We start from the raw sequence: 19,008 nt of genomic DNA on the forward strand, positions 1-19,008 counted from the left end.
TGTTCATGGACGGTATTTGCAAGTTACCGTGCAGCCCTACAACACCGGCCTTAGCAGAATTCAGTGGTAAATATTTGCTTACTTCATCATTGCCTTTATCTTTTATAAATTATTATTTGCTTAAATTTACTACGAGGAATTATTTTCAGTGAGGAGACTTACAGTGAAAATGAAAATACACGCGGACCTACTTTCCTTTTTGATGTTTTGGTGAGAGCTGTTTCTTATTTAACGAATTTCAACGTGCATAAATAATGCATTTTTTTTATCGTTAATTCATAAATATATATATTGAAATTTAATATGCCATTGAAGTTTTAATGTATGACTGATTTTGATTGAAAACATATATCTTATCTTTAAGTACCTAGAAATTTCTCTTATTGTCTTATTTGCTTTGATACAGACTTTCATAGAACATATTCTTAATATTTTGATTCGAAATTAAAAAAAATAAGAGAATATGATGTATTTGTTTCAAAACAGAAAAAAATGATACCCTAAAGAACGTCTAAAACGGCGTAACTGAATTTAATTTCAGACTCGGTTTGATTTAGTTTGTTTAAAGACGGTACTGGAAAGTGAAAGCTACCGTCCACGACCGTTTGCATCGGCCGCGGCTTAAAGTCACTTGCATGGCGTATATGTCGGCTCTTACTTTGTTCCCTGCTTTTAATAATAATAAAGTATATCCATGTACATCTTCCTATTATATAACCGAAGTATTTCTCGGGCATGGCCTTTCTGATATCTTTTCAATCCTATATAAATTCTTTTTCCTAGAGTTGCTTGTCAAAATATGTCTTTGTATTTCAAGGTAAGGGACGGCGGTGGTCTAAGTGCTATTTCAGTTATCAATGTCACAGTCACAGACATCGGTGATATCAAACCAGTTTGCAACAATCCTACTTTAGACAACCAAACATATATGACAAGAAAGGGTGAAACGGTTACTAGTTTAGACAATTTTTGCCGTGCCCGAAACTACGTCAGTGCAGTATTTTACTCCCAAGAGGTTACCTACGCTTTGAGTTCAGACAGCTGTAACCGTAAGTTAGACAGTTCCTTATCTAAGTGCAATAACTTAATAAATGCTATTAAAAGAAAGGCACTTATTACGTTATTGGACTAAGGTGACGACTTGTACAATCGTTTTTAATTTGTTGAACATTGTACGTATTTCATCATAACTAAAATAATTTCCTTCCATTCTAGATGAATCACTCTTCATAATGTTATGACTACCCAAAGGTGCATAATATGCTAAGTAGCATATTGTTGATTACAGAAAATGTTTTTAATAAAAAGTTCCTCACCGAAGCCAGGGTCCGAATCATAGACGTTTTTCATACACAAATTTCTGCAGTCTGTTTGTATAAGGAAGACGCATGTGTTCCTCGGTAGTATGTACATTATTTGATGAGAACTGGCCATGTATTTTCCATATACGTGTCAATACTATAAAAATAACATAATGTTTTTTTCAGTGTTTAACATCACTAATAATGGATCGGTCCAGCTTCAAAAAAGAGTTCCCAACGATATCAAGGCTTGTTCTCTTACCGTTCAAGCTTTAGACATAGTCTATCCAACATCAGTTACCACTTTTTCTTTATCTATTGAATGTAAGTGTTTAAGTTTTTTTCAAGGCTTTCATGAATATTTCCGAATAATTTTAAAATTAGTGGGCACTTTTTAGAATATGAACTTACTTCTTTTAGACCTCATTTAAACTGAATTAGTCTAATCTTATTAAAAAATGATTGTTCAAACACGTGGGTTAAGTTTCTTTACATGAAAATTATGTAATCAAGAAAACATATGTGATGGCATTTAAAAATATGAGAACAAAAACGGCGTTAACAAAACGCAGCTCCAACAGAATGTAGCACCAACACGGGACAAACGTAATGTCAACCAGTAGGGCACCTACTAAAAGGCAGGAGAATGTATGGACAAGGCGGAATGTTAAATGATAGCAACTTACAGCAGGATATTAGATGCAGATTATGACTGCGAAAATATATATATTTATGATAATCTATCAGGATTTCTTACGGACATCTTTTTCTAACTCAAACCTACCTATTTCAGTTCGTAGATGTTTAAGCGATACTGATTACAGGCATATCCAATGGGATACAGGAATCCCAGGAGAGACAACTATACATAGTTGCCCGACTGGATATAGAGGTATATTTTGTTTAGCTTTTAAGATATATTTTTGTCATCAAAAATAAAGAAACTGTTTAATAATAGATTGTATGCATTATTTAAGATGACATAACCTTAATATGCTTCAAATGAAATCGCTGCACGGTTGAAAAGTAATTAATTCATTGAAGGTCTGTTATGCAATGAATAATTGCGTAAATAGTAGTTTTGTATAAAACATAACTCAACAAGTCATGAAATACATGTAATTGTATAAGGAACTAGATACAGGATCCGATATTTCGTGTCTTTATATAGCAGATAATCAAACTTCTAGAACAAATTATTTTTATTCAACACATAAATGTTCATAGTTTATCTCTAAGAACTTTATCAACATTTTTTCAGGCAATATTTATTAGATTAACCATCCAAAATGTGCCCATTTAAGACCAATAAATTTGAAATATTTTTTGCACGTATCATGAGGAGTTATTTTTTTTTTATTTAATACACTTTCTGTTACGTTTTTTCTCCCTTTAGACCCAGTCCCCACCTTGTCCTGTCTCGTCATCTTTTAGTCAGAAAATCTCATTTGTCGGTAAAATGGGAATTTCAAAGTCATGCCATTGTTTCTTTTTTCTAGCTCCTTAAAATGGCTTGGCATGGCTATTTAATATTATTAATTTCAACATTGCGTCAAATATATTTTACAATCAAGCTATTATTATGTAACTTTAAAGTATCACCGCGTTAAAAATAATTCATTTAACTTAAGTCTTGATTTCATCAAACACAATAATAACATACAATTAAAACTTGTTATAATTATACAGTAGCAAAGTATTTAATTTTCTTCAGGTAATGTAACAAGGTACTGTACCAAAACTGGAATTTATCAGGACCCCGTCTATAACTGTACGAAAACTTCCATTCAAAACATTTACAATAAGGTAACTTGTGTAGAAAATTATAAGTTTGGTTGATTAACTTCATTGATTAGTTTCATTAACTTATTTCCTATATTTCATGGCAGAGCAAGATCTCAGATCCCCTTTACGTTTTATTTCACAATCGTGCGGCTTAGTAGAAGCTTCCGCAATTTTATATGATAACTTCTAACAAAAAGTATCTAAAGACCTCAAGTCATTTACTATAGTGCTTACACGATATCCTATATATTTAACTTACAAAAAAAGACTTGAAATTTAAATAAAATAAATTTTATATGTAAAAGTCACGATTATCCATTGAAAAAGCAACGTTATAAACGTACATTATAGATAAATAAATATATTTACATCAGTTAATGCCGCGTTCAATTCTGCGAAAATGTACTAAAAAAGGTAATTCCAACATGTAGTTTAAAATCAAGAATTCGTTTATTAACTTTTCCATGTGTTTACTTAAAATTGTAGTCAATTTCTTTTTAAAAACCATTTCGATTGCTGTTTGTATCTATTTAAGATGTACAAAAGTTGCTATTTGTTTGCATTACAGTTACTTGATGCCAGAAAGACTGGTCGGGTAAATATAGTTGATGTATTGGATGAACTATCAAATGAGACATCAGACACGGACGAGAATAATACACTTTTGATTGGCGATATAAATGTCGCTGTTAATACACTTTCACAAATAGTTGATGTGGTAACAGTCAACACAACAAACATTGAAAATGTAACAGACGTAAGTACATCTTATTACTCAAACACATGTTTAAAAACAGAAAAAAACAACATTACTATGGTTACTGATACATTTCAGCCATATCATTGAGCAGTGCACCTGCGCCTGACATGTCTAACTTTGTACCAGCTGATTTTGACATCTACAAATCAAATGACCTTGATAAATGTTCTACTTTGCCCTTTAACGGAAATTATTATCTTACACCTTGTACCAAAGGGAGCTTTATTCATTGTGCGATAGTCTATATAACTCTCCGGGAACTGTATTTGTTCCTTTCCTTTTTCTTATGTATTTGTTTCTAGCTTGTATAGACCCGCTTGCCTGATGGAAATACCGAAATACCTGTACAGCATATGTTTGTCAGTTTAAACTTCTAACGTTCCTTATGAATACAACACAAGATAGTACTAGTGGAAATCATATGATAATTTGGTATATATTTAGAGATGAAATATCATCTTCTTTATTTCAGTCATATATACAAACAATCAACAATATCCTGGATGAAAGTACAGCACAGACATGGAAGGTGAACATAAATCAGGTAATTATAAAAAACTTCTCGTTTCCTCCGCACTAAATGTGTATAATATATTTATATTGTTTTAAGGAACTCGACAAATGTGGGGTCTCCAATCTTATCCCAGTGTACGTAGTTTTAGCTTTGCGGTAATTAACAGAGATTAACACATTGCGTTGTGAATCAATATTATACCAAAAATTGTAACTGTATACCTAGGGAAAACCCCCACAACAACAAAATATGCTGTATTTTTACAGTATGTGTCACATACATTTTTGTTAGCTTTTGTGTAGAAAATTTAATTAAACGTTTTTGACAAATTTAACATCTTTGCATTTGCTTACTGCATGTATATCAATTGCTGATTCATGTATTTTACACATTATCATAAATTAATATTAGACAATTATTATAACTAGCAAAACTTCTGATAACGAATTTCATCCGATTTATTCTCAGATTTTGATATTTCTGTCTGACTTACTTTTATAAATAACGTTTCTATGTTTTCTTTGTTCAAAGTCAACTTCGTTAACTGGCTATAAGAGTAGTTGTCCCGAGTTGTATAAGCTTCATTTTCGGTGTGTTCTGGTCTTTTACCTACAAGCAGTAACCGCACAATTATTTCGATTTGCTGTATCCTGACTTTACAAAGTTTCCGTAAACAATTACTGCTTAAAACACAGACCATTTTGTTAATATGTTTCAAAACACAGGGGCGTAGGCTCAAGCCTTTCCGGGGTCACGGCAATAGTTCTTCATTTTACATCAGTACTGGTAAGTTCAGGAAGTGTACAACGCAGCGATTCAAATCAGCTTCAAACTTTCATTCAAGCTAGCATAAATCACTTTTAATAGAGGCATCATGATATATTTTATTTCGCAAAGTTACGGATAGTGTCATTATCATGTAATATCTAACACAAAAAGGTTACGGGACAAACATTGTCCTGGTCATGGTATGTTTTATATAGACAGCTCCAATCAGCATGCCATGTTTTCCATAAACAGATTCCGGGGAGACATTGTCCTTATCATAGTATGCTTTATTAAAACGTTTTTAGGGGCATACATTAATACGAAACATGGTCCGGGATAGGCATTGTTCTGAACATGATAAATGTTTTATTTTGACACTTCCTGAACAGATAGTGTTTTCATCATGATATGCTTTTATGGTATGAGGTTCCTTGTAAAATAACAAGAATAAAGATCAACAAGGCATAGGCAACGTTCACAGGACGCCGCCCCCGGACACACCCAAGCAGGACACCCAGAAGGCACAAACCAAGCACCCGGAGTGGACACAAGGGCGAGACATGTGAAATAATATAAACAAAAACAGGCTCATAAGGGAATTAAAGGGAAAAGGCTGTACGGGTGAAAAGGTGGGGGGGGTTAAAAATGGAAGGGGGGGGGGGGGGAAAGAGAAAATACCTACCGTCAAACGACAATCCAACGAGACAGACATCACAAAACATGTAAAAATCCAAAAACAAGTAACATTACAGACAAGAAAAACACGTGAAGGAACACAAAGGGGTACCGCCTTGGAACGGTCAGTGGTAGTTAAACCACTGGGGAGTTTAAACCGGTTTTAGGCGCGCCAAACCTCACTCTTAGCCCCAATATGTTCCTGAATGACACACAAATTAATCCCCGCCAAGTGAAATTCTAACAATGGTCATGGTTACATTAGACAAAATAAATAAAACACATACAAAATTATGTAAATATGTAGAAAAAGTTACTGCATAATGACCATTACCAAAGTACTCGATGCCTTAAAGGAAGGCAGAGCAACAAAAAAATCACCTACAATGGCCCGACGAAGCAAGGCAGAAGACGAACATTAAGACAATTCAGTCCCCAAAGGGCTTTAAGAACTGTCCATCATAGAGTCTCCCACTTGGTCCGTCAGATGTAATCAAAAGAGGAAAGCGTAGCGACCAACTGTAAAAGGGTTGAACACCAAGCATGCGGTATGCCTTAAAATAATTGGGGCATAACCTCTTTTAATAAACCGTTTGATAATTTTAGTGAAGACGGCAGAAAAATTACTATGACCCATGATCCTAAGAAGTTTGTAAACCACATCTCCATAGAAGCCAGGCTTGGTAATACCTTGTCGTAAAAGAGTTTTTAAATTACAATTAAATTAAGACATTGGTCTAACTATTCAGACATGTTTTATTTAGACACGTTTCGTGGCAGACATTGTTTAGATTATGGATTGTTTATTTAGACAGGTTACGGCTCATATATTAATGTGTAGCTGGTTATGTATTGTTTCTTTTTAGTTTTATTCAGATATATTACGGGGCAGATATTGTTCTCATCATATTATGTTTCATTTAGACAGGTTCTGGGGCAGACGTTGTTTTGAAGACAACAGATCGTTTTGTGGAGAAGATCTTTACAACATCTAAAAATGTCAGTGCTGAGATATCAAAGTCGAATTTATGTACGCCTCCTTTTTGAAAATTAGAAATAATTTTATTTTCAAAGTAACTATACTTAGCAGTATCGCGTAGAAATGATTTTCTAGCAACGGTATCTTTTTCTCTAGAATGAACGTTATCGAGGTACTAAACACTCTCTATTATAACTATTTAATATCAAATGTTAAGACTTACTATAAGCTGATCAAAATGCATGTCGTGTTTTATATAGATAAGTAGATTAATCGGTTAATTTTATCATTTTAAATAATGTTGCAGATTTAAAGATGGCTTCTGTACAATCCTGTAACGAAGCTCTTAACTTCCCTGAACACGGAAAAGAAGGTATATCTGAGTGGGCTAGATCAAGGAAAGACGGGCTCGTAATTGACTGTGACGGTATGATACGATTAATAACATGTTTAAAAATATGATTATAGAATAACGATATCAAACAGAGTAAAGTTTTTGACTGTAAAACATCATTATATTTTAAGTTTAGATTATTTACAAGTAAAGCATACTGTATGAGTAGAATAGATATGCAAATTTTATGAGACTACTTGATTTGTTGAACTATTTGATATTTTTGAAGGGAATATGTGAATTTGTTAATTAACTTATCAATATTGGACACATTTTCACTTCAAATGTAAGGCTAATATGAAGTTCACTACGACATTATGAACATAAAACAAGGCCATTATGCAAAAAGTGCGGCCTCTATGAGAAAACTCGGCTATTATGAGATTGGAGAATTTTGATTGACTCTCCAACTCGGGCATGATAAATCTGTTTTTTTTCATTGAAAAAAGTCGCCATTTTGAATTGCTTCAAGGTAGGTTTCCGAAACATTTTTAAAACAAGATTCTCAATTGCAATACCTCACAACAACGGGATTTCACGTTAGTTATCATTTGTTCACTAAGTACTTAACTTTTTTAGATTTCGTGAAGTTAATAGATATAATTGTCAATAATTAAGTGTTTTAATAATGACCTTGTTATTGGGCTTTAAACTGTCATATTAGCCTTCGGCCTTTGCCCTCAAGCAAATATGACAGTCTTCAGCCCAACAACATGGTCATGAAAACACTAAATGATTAACATTAAAACAAAGATCGTTTGAATCACGCAAATCACCTCTATTTTCCGTCGATTAACTACCGTATTTATAACCATACGCCTTGTCCGTTGTTATTTGAACGGAGCATATCACAGTAAAACAATTACGTTATATGCATCTACGTGACATGACGTCATATAACGTTCGGTCTCAACACATGGAAGAAACTTCCAGATAAAAAATAATTTTCTCGGCTGCCTGTCTTTGAATCATAATAATGATACGTTCTTAAAAGCTTTATTTTTTCTCACTAGCTATCTTTATTTGAAAAATATCAATACACTATATTATTCTTATATTTGATAATAAGTGCATTTAATGTTTGAATTTTGCAGGCACCGTTGAATCGTTCAGTGGAATTATGTACAGAAATTTATCGCTGATGATATCATCATCAACTAACAACACTAACAGTACTATGTAAGTTAAATCTCTCCATAACCTGGCAGATTGATTAAACATTTACGCGAAAATGCTCTGTTTGTTAATATGATGAAACCGTATGTATAAATTTAATATTTGGTTTAAACTATTAAAAGCGTATGTACATTACTTGAACAAAACTATATTCAGTACTTCTATATTTGTAGTACTACAGAGAGATCCATTTTCACTTATTTGTATGGTTCAATGGCCCATCGTTAACATTGCAAAATGCATGAAGAATGGTCAAGTTAATCTTATAACATTTATAGAGTTGTCCGATTTCTAATTTTGAAAACTATTTGTTCTCAAATGTGAGTATATTAAGATGAACATTGCAAATTGTTCAGCCAACAGTGTAAAGTTTGGTCAGACTGCAAGGGAGTGCTGGCTTGCCTGGCTCTTTACTGGCGATAGCGGCCACTCACTTCCGGTTCAAGCATGGTAGTGGTACAGAAAAGACAAAATTATGTTTTGTTTTTAAATGCTTACTTTATGACATTGTATTGAACTTGATTTATAAATATCTATTTGAAATATGCATGTTCATGTATTAAGTCAGATATTTAAACATATGATAACAATCTTGCCTATGCTTGATATCCTAAAAATCATTGTTTTCTCGTTTCTCATCAGGTCCGAAGATCTTGAACTGAATGCTCCAGTGATATCATTTACATTCTATCCCAACACTAAGCGCGAGCTTGTAAGCCCAGTGGAAATTCGTTTTCAGTTATATAACGTAAGTATTTTTTTCTTCACATATCACATGTTCGAAATTGTTTAAAAACAGTGCAATCTAATATAAATGCATAGACATTGTAATACATGCATTTATTGAAAAATTGTATCTTTCGGAAACATAATTTACTTTTGTTTATTCTTCAGGAAACTACCGGTTTAGCATATAGTAACAAGGCTATCATTAAGGGATCCATATTTGTTCTTATTTTATTTTTTTATTTGATTGTAAGCTAGTCGTTTTAGCACCAATATGGTTCATTAACAACTTTAATATGCAATATCTTGGAATAAATCATCAAAACGGCATTTTTTTTGTAAATTTCTGTAATATATGTATTTTTAAACATGCGTATAGAATTTTGATGGAGATCAAAAATAAATGGTTAACTAACTTTTCCTAAAATATAATTGTTGTTTCTTATATGCAGAATTCGTTGGATAATGCGAGATGTTCCTTCTGGAAAGAGTCAGAAAGGTAATGTATCATATTAATGTCAAGAATAAAAAACTTTCGCAGATCAACGCTTATCTGTGTTGATGTAATTTGTATATTGGCGTCTTCCAGTCAGCAATTAAACATTTTATTATTAAGTAGTTGTTAGTTATTGTTTATAATTAAAAATATACAACATATATTTATATGTTTCCCTAAAAAGTAAAATGACGAATAATTTCCTACTTTTCAAAAACACTGATTCATCAGATAAGTACCTATTATTAATCTATCCGAGATATATTTAGTCGCATTCAGTGAATTACTGGATTCAACTTAATAGGTCACCTTTTGGCAACTTACTTCTTTAAAGGACATGATTGGTGACATGTCCGGGGTCCGTACTCTCAATGTCTGAAAGGGCGGATGGACCCTTATTAAACTTAGAACTTTCACATCCAGGGTTTTTCAAATAGAAAGACTCTGATTTTCTTATGGGCAAGAAAACTTAAAAGTTACATGTAGTATGATAATTCATGTAATAATTTAGTGTTAAATTTTTAGCACAATTAGGCCACCATATTTTGTGTTATTTAGTAATTAATTTGTTTCGTACTTTAAGAAAGCACACCGTTTGAATCATTTGAGACAAATGTAGGGCTGAATTATAGGCATGGTGTATTTCTTACACACAAAAGTATATAAAAATAAGTAAAACATTGGTTTTGTAAAAAGAAAAATGGGGAAGATTAGTTTAAGTTCTGATAAGAGAACCTTGAATAAGCCGGTGATAATCACACAGGTGTGACAATGTCCAAGGTTTAATTTTGAGAATATTCCTTGTGACTTTATCTACCGAACAGTTGGTTGTGAACTCTTTGAACAGTGATTCCTTTAAATCCATTTTCAAAATTCTTTTATTCAATAGATAAATGTACCCATCAAGCGTGAAAAACCAAACATGCGGCAAACATATTGCCCGATATAAATAGTAAGCATATATAACCACAAAGCGATGGTTATATAGCAAATATCTGTTTAAACATAATCAAAGAACCTGCCAAAATTATATCATCATAATGTACGTTTGAATGGTAGCATAAAGGAGACATAGGAAATCTTTTATTTACTACGTTTGCATTAGATAGCTATATCGTACCACGCGAAAATCATTTCATGACCACGTGGTTTGCTTGATGTGCGAATGTGTACGTTATACTAATCGCTTGGCTACCTTACCGCATAAATAGACAATGAAACAATACTGCGATTACTTTCGACGTAAAAAACGTAATATAATGACTGTTTTTTGTTTGTGAAGCGAAACGTCACAGGGTTACTGGTCTGATGAGGGATGTCGCCTGAAAAAATATGACAAGGACGAAGAAGTTGTTGTGTGCGTTTGCGACCATCTTACTAATTTTGCTGTGCTTATGAGTCCATCCACGAAACCGGTATGTATGTACTATATATTTTAGCACAGTATCGTCGATTTAACCTTTTTAACTTACAAGTTTTTACACATGATTAAGTGACAAGCTCGAAATAGGACGTTGAATCTGACAAGGTTAGTTTTTGTTTATTATTAATGGGTTAAGTGGCACTCGTAACAATTTATGAAGAGGTTTAAAGTGCATTCTTCACTTTAAGTATCATGAGTTCAAGAAGAAGATATACAAAATAATTAAACATATAAATCATTTGAAACACCTGCGGATGACAAATAACAATTTTCAGTCAAATTTCGTCAATACTTGTATAAACAGTCGCAAAAGAACGTAAATTAATTTTAATACCAAATGTTTTCGAAAATGAGCGACTGTGGTATAGCGAGGCTGTAACTATTTAGAAACCCGATTTTTTTTCGCCACTTATTACGCACACGAACTACTAACTCTTTCGGTTTATATAGAATGTCGCCTAAATAAATAGTAGTGATGTTGAGCTTAAACATGGCAAACATTTATGCTTTATCAGGGCGTGAATTCGTGGATTCTTATGAAGAAAATTTAGTACTTTACATGTATCTCAATGCTCTACTAAAATAGAGAAAAACAAAATCCCTAAAAACTTTGTGCCAATATTGTCTCAAGTAAGGTAGATATTACAGAAATAAGTATTTGTTACATATATATCAACAATTAATCTGGCCTTTCGATTTCAAATTAAAAAATAAAAGCTTAAAACACATTGATAGTATATACATTGCATGGGCACACTCAAAACAATTCTTAAACAATTTTACAAAACACTTAACATAAGTATTATATATATTTTCAGATTGAGGAGGAACATAAGGAGGCACTGTCAATCATTTCCATGATAGGATGTATAGTTTCCATGATATGTCTAGTACTGAATGTAGCTATACATGCATTCTTCTGGAGGTTTGTAATTATTTGTCATTAGACAATAAAAACAACAATAAAACAACGACTGAAACAAAAACAAAACAAAACGAATAAAACCCCCAAACTATCAAACAAACAATTACAAAAGTAAGGAGTAATGGCATTGTATTGGTAAAATCGACAGTTAAAAACCTGATATATGTGCAACAAATAGTCCTTGAAAATGGAAAAATGTGCATAGAAAGTGGTTGAATTTTGTAACTTGATGTCTTTATGTATAATGGGTTAAAGATCATGTATGTTTTAAGTAAGGATGTAACAACACTTAAGTGAAATTTTATATATGTAATAAATATGTACTGCAAATGTTTATACGCATTATAAGTAATCATTAAAATGTATGCATTAATTTCTTATTGCAAAGTTTAGCTTAAACTTTATCGAAAATAAATTTCTAATTACCTCCCTTTATTAACATGAAATGTAAATTTAGTAATATCTTTACGAATAATTTCAGGTTCATTAAATCGGTGAGGTACATCATTCATATGAACTTATCCTGTTGGTTAATTGTAGCTTATATTCTGTTTCTTGCTGGGATAAACAGAACAGAAAACAAGGTAATGTCATACACTTGGTAGATTTATCCTCCAACTTTCAATCAAATGCTTATCTTGAAGCAGCATGCCTCCAGATTCACTCTAATGTTCATGAAGGTAATGAAAATATATTTCAGAGTAAATGATTGTGAAGCGACCACAGGAAGTAATTTACACATTGCAAACAACACTCACAATCCAATACATATTACAAAAATAAGCAAAAATAGCCACTACTGAGTGAGTCAGTTTAAATGTGTGCAATACTGAAAAAATCATTCATTAATCGCACATAATATGTTAAAATTTGAGTTTGGAGTTTTTACTTTTCTTAAAATCTTTTTTTTCAAATTTAATCTCTTGAAATGTTTTTCTTTCATTTTATTCTTAAACGGTTTTCAGCAATAATATAATACAATTTTGCAGCCATTTTAATAGCGCCCTACAAGTTGATGCTCATGCTTTTCTGCTTGTGCTTTCGTATGTGTAGAGAAATGTGTCATATTCTAGTAGGAAAACGCCATTTTTGCTAGTTGGTTTTCGCTTTGGATAAAAACATCAATTGTTTATTTTAACTTACATGCCTTATAGAATATTGTCGAATTTCTTTTTCTGTTAGAGAAATGTCTTTCTTGATATTGACACTTTATTTGAATTTAATATGCTTTTCATCAATGTGTAGGACGTTTGCACAGCAATGGCGGTACTTCTCCACCTGGTGTTTTTGATAGTTTTCTTCGGAATGCTGACGGAGGGATGTAACCTTTCATATACGGTTCTCAAACCACTAAGTACTATAAAACCTGGGATGCCACTAATGATATCGTCTTATGGTACATATGCATATATATGTTAATCAACTGATATTTTACAACTGTAAAACTTGAAAATTATCAATAGAATGTTGATATTACTGAATATAATTGTTAATAGTATCAGTAATATGTTTTTGTATAATTGTTTGATTTTATATCGGTGGGCCCCTGCGGTAGGGATTGGGCCCACGTTGATAATCTGTGGGGGTAATGTGTTAAACATGTTAATGCATATTGAAATGAGATAATTTTTTCAAGATTATTTATTTATTTCCAGTCCTCGCAGTAATTATTGTGGTGATATCTATGGGTGCATCACAGCTACAGGGATATGGAACCGGACAGGCGTAAGTTTCCAGCATTTTACTTAACACTTTTTTACTTGGTAAATTGCTTTTTAGGCTTTTTCTTTTCTGATGGATTTGTTATAACTTAATATCATATATGTGCTAACATAATTTCACATATTTGTATTGGTCGCATTATGAAACTTTATGTCATAAAATCTTGTTTTTGGAATTATATAATTGTTCATATATTGCATTAGAAGTATAATTGTCCTCAACTAATTAAATCACCATGCAAAAATAGGACGATTAGGAGTTTTAGGACGATTCAACACCAATGCAGAAGTGTAAACCTAAAAAAACAAAAAGGTGCACTATTTATAAGAGTATGGTCCAAAAGAACATAAATCGTGAACCCATAAAAAAATAGATAAAAAGCCAAACTAGCACCATTTCCAACAATAGCAATCAACCTATTTAATGGTGCATTTTAGTTACCGTACTTTATGTTTAATTTTACCTACTTCTGTATTTGATTGACCAAACAAAATGTACCTATATACGGTCTATGTATCTTCGAGTATAAATCAGATTGCCGAGTTTTTTGGTGTTCGTTCTCGTTTGTATTACATGTATAAATTATGCAAAAATAAAACACGTCTCTGTCGTCAAAATATAAAACCCCTCAAAATGCAACCAATGTATGAGCATCTGAATATGACTTCTATCATTATTTCTTTTACCTATAAGTAAACATCAGAAAAAATAGCGAATCAACGAGCATGCTTTAGACAGGCAGTGAGTGCGGGTAACTTATACCTTCACTCCATTTAACACACTGTGCAGGTATTGGTAAACGATTTAACTCTGACTCGTCTTCAAAAGTAGCCTCCAAACTATGATATAAGTAATAGAAAGAGCATCGAAACACGAGGCTAACTGATTTGTACGAGTAGGCGTAGCAATATGGAACCCCAGAAAGAGTAACTAACGAGCGAGCATCTGAATATTATATTTATATCGCTATTCCTTTCTCTGTCGTCACAATATGTAAACCCCAGACAAAATTAGCTAATCAATAGGCATGCTCTAGACAGACAGTGAGGGCTAGTAACTAATACCTGCACTCCAGTTAACGAAATGTGCATTAATATGTATACAATTTAACTCTGACACATTTTAAACACATAGGTCCCCAAACTATGATACAATTTATTGTTCATTTACTATGTTTCCATGTTAATGAAATAAATGTATCCAGATTTGTTCCAGATGCTGGTTATCGACTGAAACTGGATTGATATGGGCGTTTCTTGCTCCGGTTCTTGTTGTTATACTGGTATGTCCATAGTATGACAGTATTATTGTATATTTGTTAAACTTATTAAATTTCACAATAGTTTTTCAACCAGTTGATAACGAAACACCAATTCATCTGCCTGATTTATTGCTGCAGCTTATAATTTGTGCGTTTGTAACGTCGATTTTTATTGGACAATTGTATCATAACATTAATGCTACATTTTACAGATTAGGTGATCACGTAACATTTGTTTATAGTAACATTGGGACACTGCAATTGGTATTTGCTATTGTTTGCTAATAATCAATTACCATGTCCCAGGTAAATATTTGCTGATTCCAATAGTATTTAATTTTTATTATATTAGCTATTTTAACTTTGAGGATTTTCTATGCGGCATCATTTTGACAATATGTGACACAAATTCTGCAAGCACATCGAGAAAAGTACCAGAGCTACATTTTTAAAATATGTACTATTTGAATCGGAGAATAATTGCCTTAAACGTGATGTGTGTATTATTCAAATATTGAAAAAGAAAACGAAAAATAGAATATACTACTAGCTGTGGCCAAACCTTTCCTTTAACAAATGCCAAGTGATCATGAACCCTGAATTAAATGAGTTCGAGTTTCATAAGGTAGTTATGAAGTTAAAACTATTTTTATACACGGCTGCTGTAAATTAAAAAAAATAAATAAATACATAAATAAATAAATCAATCAATAAATAAAATCAATCAATCAATTGATCAATCAATCAATCAATCAATAAATTAAGAATTAATTTATTTATTTAGAAAATAAATAAATTAAATAATTGAAATTAATTAATTAATTAATTGGTTAAATAATAAAGTTAAGTACAACTTTCAGATTAATTAATTAATTAACGTTGTCCTGTTGTAAACAATTTATTTCAGGTTAATTTTATAATTGTTGTCTTAGTGATTCGAACAATGTGCGGCACTACAGCTATGTCGAAGAAATCAAACAAAGGACGGGCAAAGTATGACAGTAGCTTCTTTGTGTGTTTTTGTGATTTAAATGCCTTTTTGTAACTTATGATTCAATTTACGTACTTAAAATGCCATGTTATATTTAGCTGTTTCATCTTCTCTGTTCGTGTATTTTTTCTCTCTATATATATATATATGCTTTGTGTAGACCATACCAAATACCTTTTGTTTAAATTAAGTCTCTTTTCATTTCAATTTTGATATTGTGAAAATATTCTTTCAATTGTACTGAATTAAAAGCAATAAATAAAAGAAATTAATCAATAAATAAATGGATACGAGGCTTGTCCCAGTAAGTTATGGACAACAGCGTTTAAATACAAAATACTCAAAGGAGTTCTGTAACAGAATTTATTGATATTAAATACTTCAATGTGTGAGCAAACATGCAAAAGAAACAGCATATCAATTTATTTAAATACAAAGAACAAACTATAAGACTACCAGGTAACGCACCGCGGCCCAGTATCCAACGTCAAAAATACGCTTTGTGATATCATGTGAATGTTTTTCCTTTTCAAAGAATCACCTTTGTAAGGGATACCTTTAATGTCAAGTCATCTTCTTATACGAGACATACAAATCTTGTCTTTTGAAATTCTCGGCACACTCAATTTTAAACAGTCTAATATTTCTGAGATACTGATAACTGTTTGATGACTGTTTTTTAATTTTATCCACTGTTCGTGATCACTTGACTACTTATATTAATATAACACCATTATCATATCATTTCAGAGCAGCATTACGTTGCATATTGGTGCTCATGCCGGTGATGGGTCTGACTTGGGGATTTGGTGTACTATCTTTGAATAGTGACACAATTGTTTTCCAGTACATATTCGCTCTTCTTAACAGTTTTCAGGTATCCATCAATTATTTTAAATCCATGTGATATATTTCATCAAAACGCAACATTTTTATGTAAGTTAGTGACAAGCGTGCTCCATTAATTTGCCTTTAGTATGCGTAATTCGTGAGAATAGAATATGGAACAGTCTAAAGAATATCTATGTCATATTGTAAAAAGCAATTCTACAAACTGATTTAATCTGGATATGTACTCCATACCGGCTCTTAGTATATGTCAGTGTTAGCCGGAGCTGTTCTTACAGAAATTAGAAACTTTGACGGAAGCGACTGGAAAATGTTTCTAATTTCTAAAGAACAGCTATGGATGAATATTAACATACTTAGTTGCCAAGCTTTATTTATAATCACTTTCTTACTTCACGACTATTTTTATTAATGTGGTTCTATGAAGCATTATGAAAAATAGGCGATTATGAACGGAATTTGATATAGTATCGACTTTTGTTCTTCTATAAAAACTGACACACACTATTTGAAAGAAATGCAGTGTTTTAAATGAATGATAAATAAACTGGACACTAAATGATGGTAAAGACTTACAACCTTTGTTTAAAAATGAGGTGCCCCTTTATTTAGATTATTGCCTCTTAGTCTCCCAAACCTAGATAAAATCTTACTACAATCAGAATCCAAGACAATTTTGCTTTAACAACCCTTTCAAACAATGTGATTCTAAGGCAATTGGTTTTAAATATGGTACAAACTTTTACAAACGTTTTAAAACAGCTACACGTATGCTAGAAGTAAAAAAAAAAACAACAATAAAAAACACGCACAATAAAACACACACAAACATATTAACGTGACCCGATTCGTAACTGTTATCATACGAATTGTTGGTCGATTGTTAGTATTTTTTACTATATTTATTTCATGCATTTCATGCATTTTCCTAAATGTGTGTGTTGAATGTTATGACAATGTCACAGTATTGAAGCGCATAGAGATTTTACATTATCTATTGTTCTTGATGTATTTATGAAAGTTAATAAAAAATATATAATTTACAGGGATTGCTGATCTTCATATTCCACTGCGTGATGGACAAAAAGGTAACCGTTTTCATCTTTTGGCCAAAATTGTTATTATTATGATTGGTCTAATAGTCTTATTAAATATTAAATTGTATATATTATTTTTGTAACATTTGATTTTGAATCTGTAAGACACAGTGAACACTAGCAATATCTAAAAATCATTTAAACTGTTGTAATAAATTACACTTGATAGCACAATGACTTTGACATGTACACTCAAGTTGATCAAACAAAACAATTTCACCGTGTTAAGCAATCTATACCCTTCCCATTGTAGCTATGCTGTCACCATCTTTGTAAATAATGCTATTGTTCTCGGTGGATTTTAAAATGTTCATATAGCGACCGCACTGCCGCGAAACAGTTAAAAAGTCGATCCAATAAATTGTATTTTCTTGCAATATGACTTGATGATGGAGATCAAAACATTTACTAATGATAAAAAAAGATCAGATTCTAAAATTCTTTTATGAGTTCTAAATTAAAATCTGGATAGCTTAGTTATTTAATGGGGTGCACAAACAAAGCGTGGTTAGCTAAGTACGTACATTAATTGATAAAAAATAAACATTAATGCAACACGACTTCAATTGCAGATAAAAGATGCATTTTCAAAACAGAGATACAAATGGCTTCAGTCGACGCAGAGTTTCGGAGTTTCTGAAGGAAAGAAAAGCGTAATTATCATACTTTTTATATTTCTAAGAACATTTAGATTTTTTTCTGTTTCTTTTATATTATAACAAAGTGTGGTTTAATGTCAATTAAAAAAATTGATTAAGTTGAATATATTTTCTTATCAAATTGTTTTATTGATTCTTTATTAAAGTTCATAATTATTAAACTTTGTCACCAGTATAGAGCCAGGCCAGCCTGTACCTTCGTGCAGTCTGACCAGTATCTATACTAATTCATTCTATATTTATTATTTGATACTGAAAACTCTAAACATTGAATCGCTTAGAATAGAGCGTAACAGTTATATTTTGCTTTTTAATATTCCTTGTGTCAAAATCAATTTATTTTCGATTTTCTTTTTAGAAAACACAAGACTCGTCCGTTTTCTGAAAGCCAAGAAAGATCAAATCATCGATGGAGTATTTCAAAATTGGATATGTCGGACATTTTGGTCAAACAAGACTGTGCTTTATCCAGCACTTTGTCATTTAAAGCTTCCCGTGGATCGTGAT

At 31.9% G+C, this 19,008-nt stretch overlaps 1 protein-coding gene across 1 annotated transcript in view; it reads left to right on the forward strand.

Moving 5' to 3' along the window:
- LOC132758455 (adhesion G protein-coupled receptor L3-like) overlaps nucleotides 1-19,008 on the forward strand; it is a 90,902-nt gene that overhangs the window by 20,439 nt on the left and 51,455 nt on the right. Inside the window, exons 5-24 of the mRNA XM_060750131.1 lie at nucleotides 150-210; nucleotides 818-1,049; nucleotides 1,488-1,625; nucleotides 2,095-2,193; nucleotides 3,016-3,107; nucleotides 3,655-3,843; nucleotides 4,319-4,390; nucleotides 6,728-6,833; nucleotides 7,090-7,209; nucleotides 8,271-8,355; nucleotides 8,995-9,100; nucleotides 9,531-9,577; nucleotides 10,857-10,989; nucleotides 11,816-11,922; nucleotides 12,404-12,506; nucleotides 13,168-13,318; nucleotides 13,578-13,647; nucleotides 14,860-14,926; nucleotides 15,813-15,898; nucleotides 16,647-16,773. Of these exons, the coding sequence (XP_060606114.1) occupies nucleotides 150-210; nucleotides 818-1,049; nucleotides 1,488-1,625; nucleotides 2,095-2,193; nucleotides 3,016-3,107; nucleotides 3,655-3,843; nucleotides 4,319-4,390; nucleotides 6,728-6,833; nucleotides 7,090-7,209; nucleotides 8,271-8,355; nucleotides 8,995-9,100; nucleotides 9,531-9,577; nucleotides 10,857-10,989; nucleotides 11,816-11,922; nucleotides 12,404-12,506; nucleotides 13,168-13,318; nucleotides 13,578-13,647; nucleotides 14,860-14,926; nucleotides 15,813-15,898; nucleotides 16,647-16,773 (2,191 nt within the window). The remainder of the gene's footprint in view (nucleotides 1-149; nucleotides 211-817; nucleotides 1,050-1,487; nucleotides 1,626-2,094; nucleotides 2,194-3,015; nucleotides 3,108-3,654; nucleotides 3,844-4,318; nucleotides 4,391-6,727; nucleotides 6,834-7,089; nucleotides 7,210-8,270; nucleotides 8,356-8,994; nucleotides 9,101-9,530; nucleotides 9,578-10,856; nucleotides 10,990-11,815; nucleotides 11,923-12,403; nucleotides 12,507-13,167; nucleotides 13,319-13,577; nucleotides 13,648-14,859; nucleotides 14,927-15,812; nucleotides 15,899-16,646; nucleotides 16,774-19,008) is intronic.

The sequence above is a fragment of the Ruditapes philippinarum genome, unplaced genomic scaffold (genome assembly GCF_026571515.1).
Source record: "Ruditapes philippinarum isolate M1 unplaced genomic scaffold, ASM2657151v2 ctg6633_1_1_1_1, whole genome shotgun sequence".
Taxonomy (NCBI): Eukaryota; Metazoa; Mollusca; class Bivalvia; order Venerida; family Veneridae; genus Ruditapes; species Ruditapes philippinarum.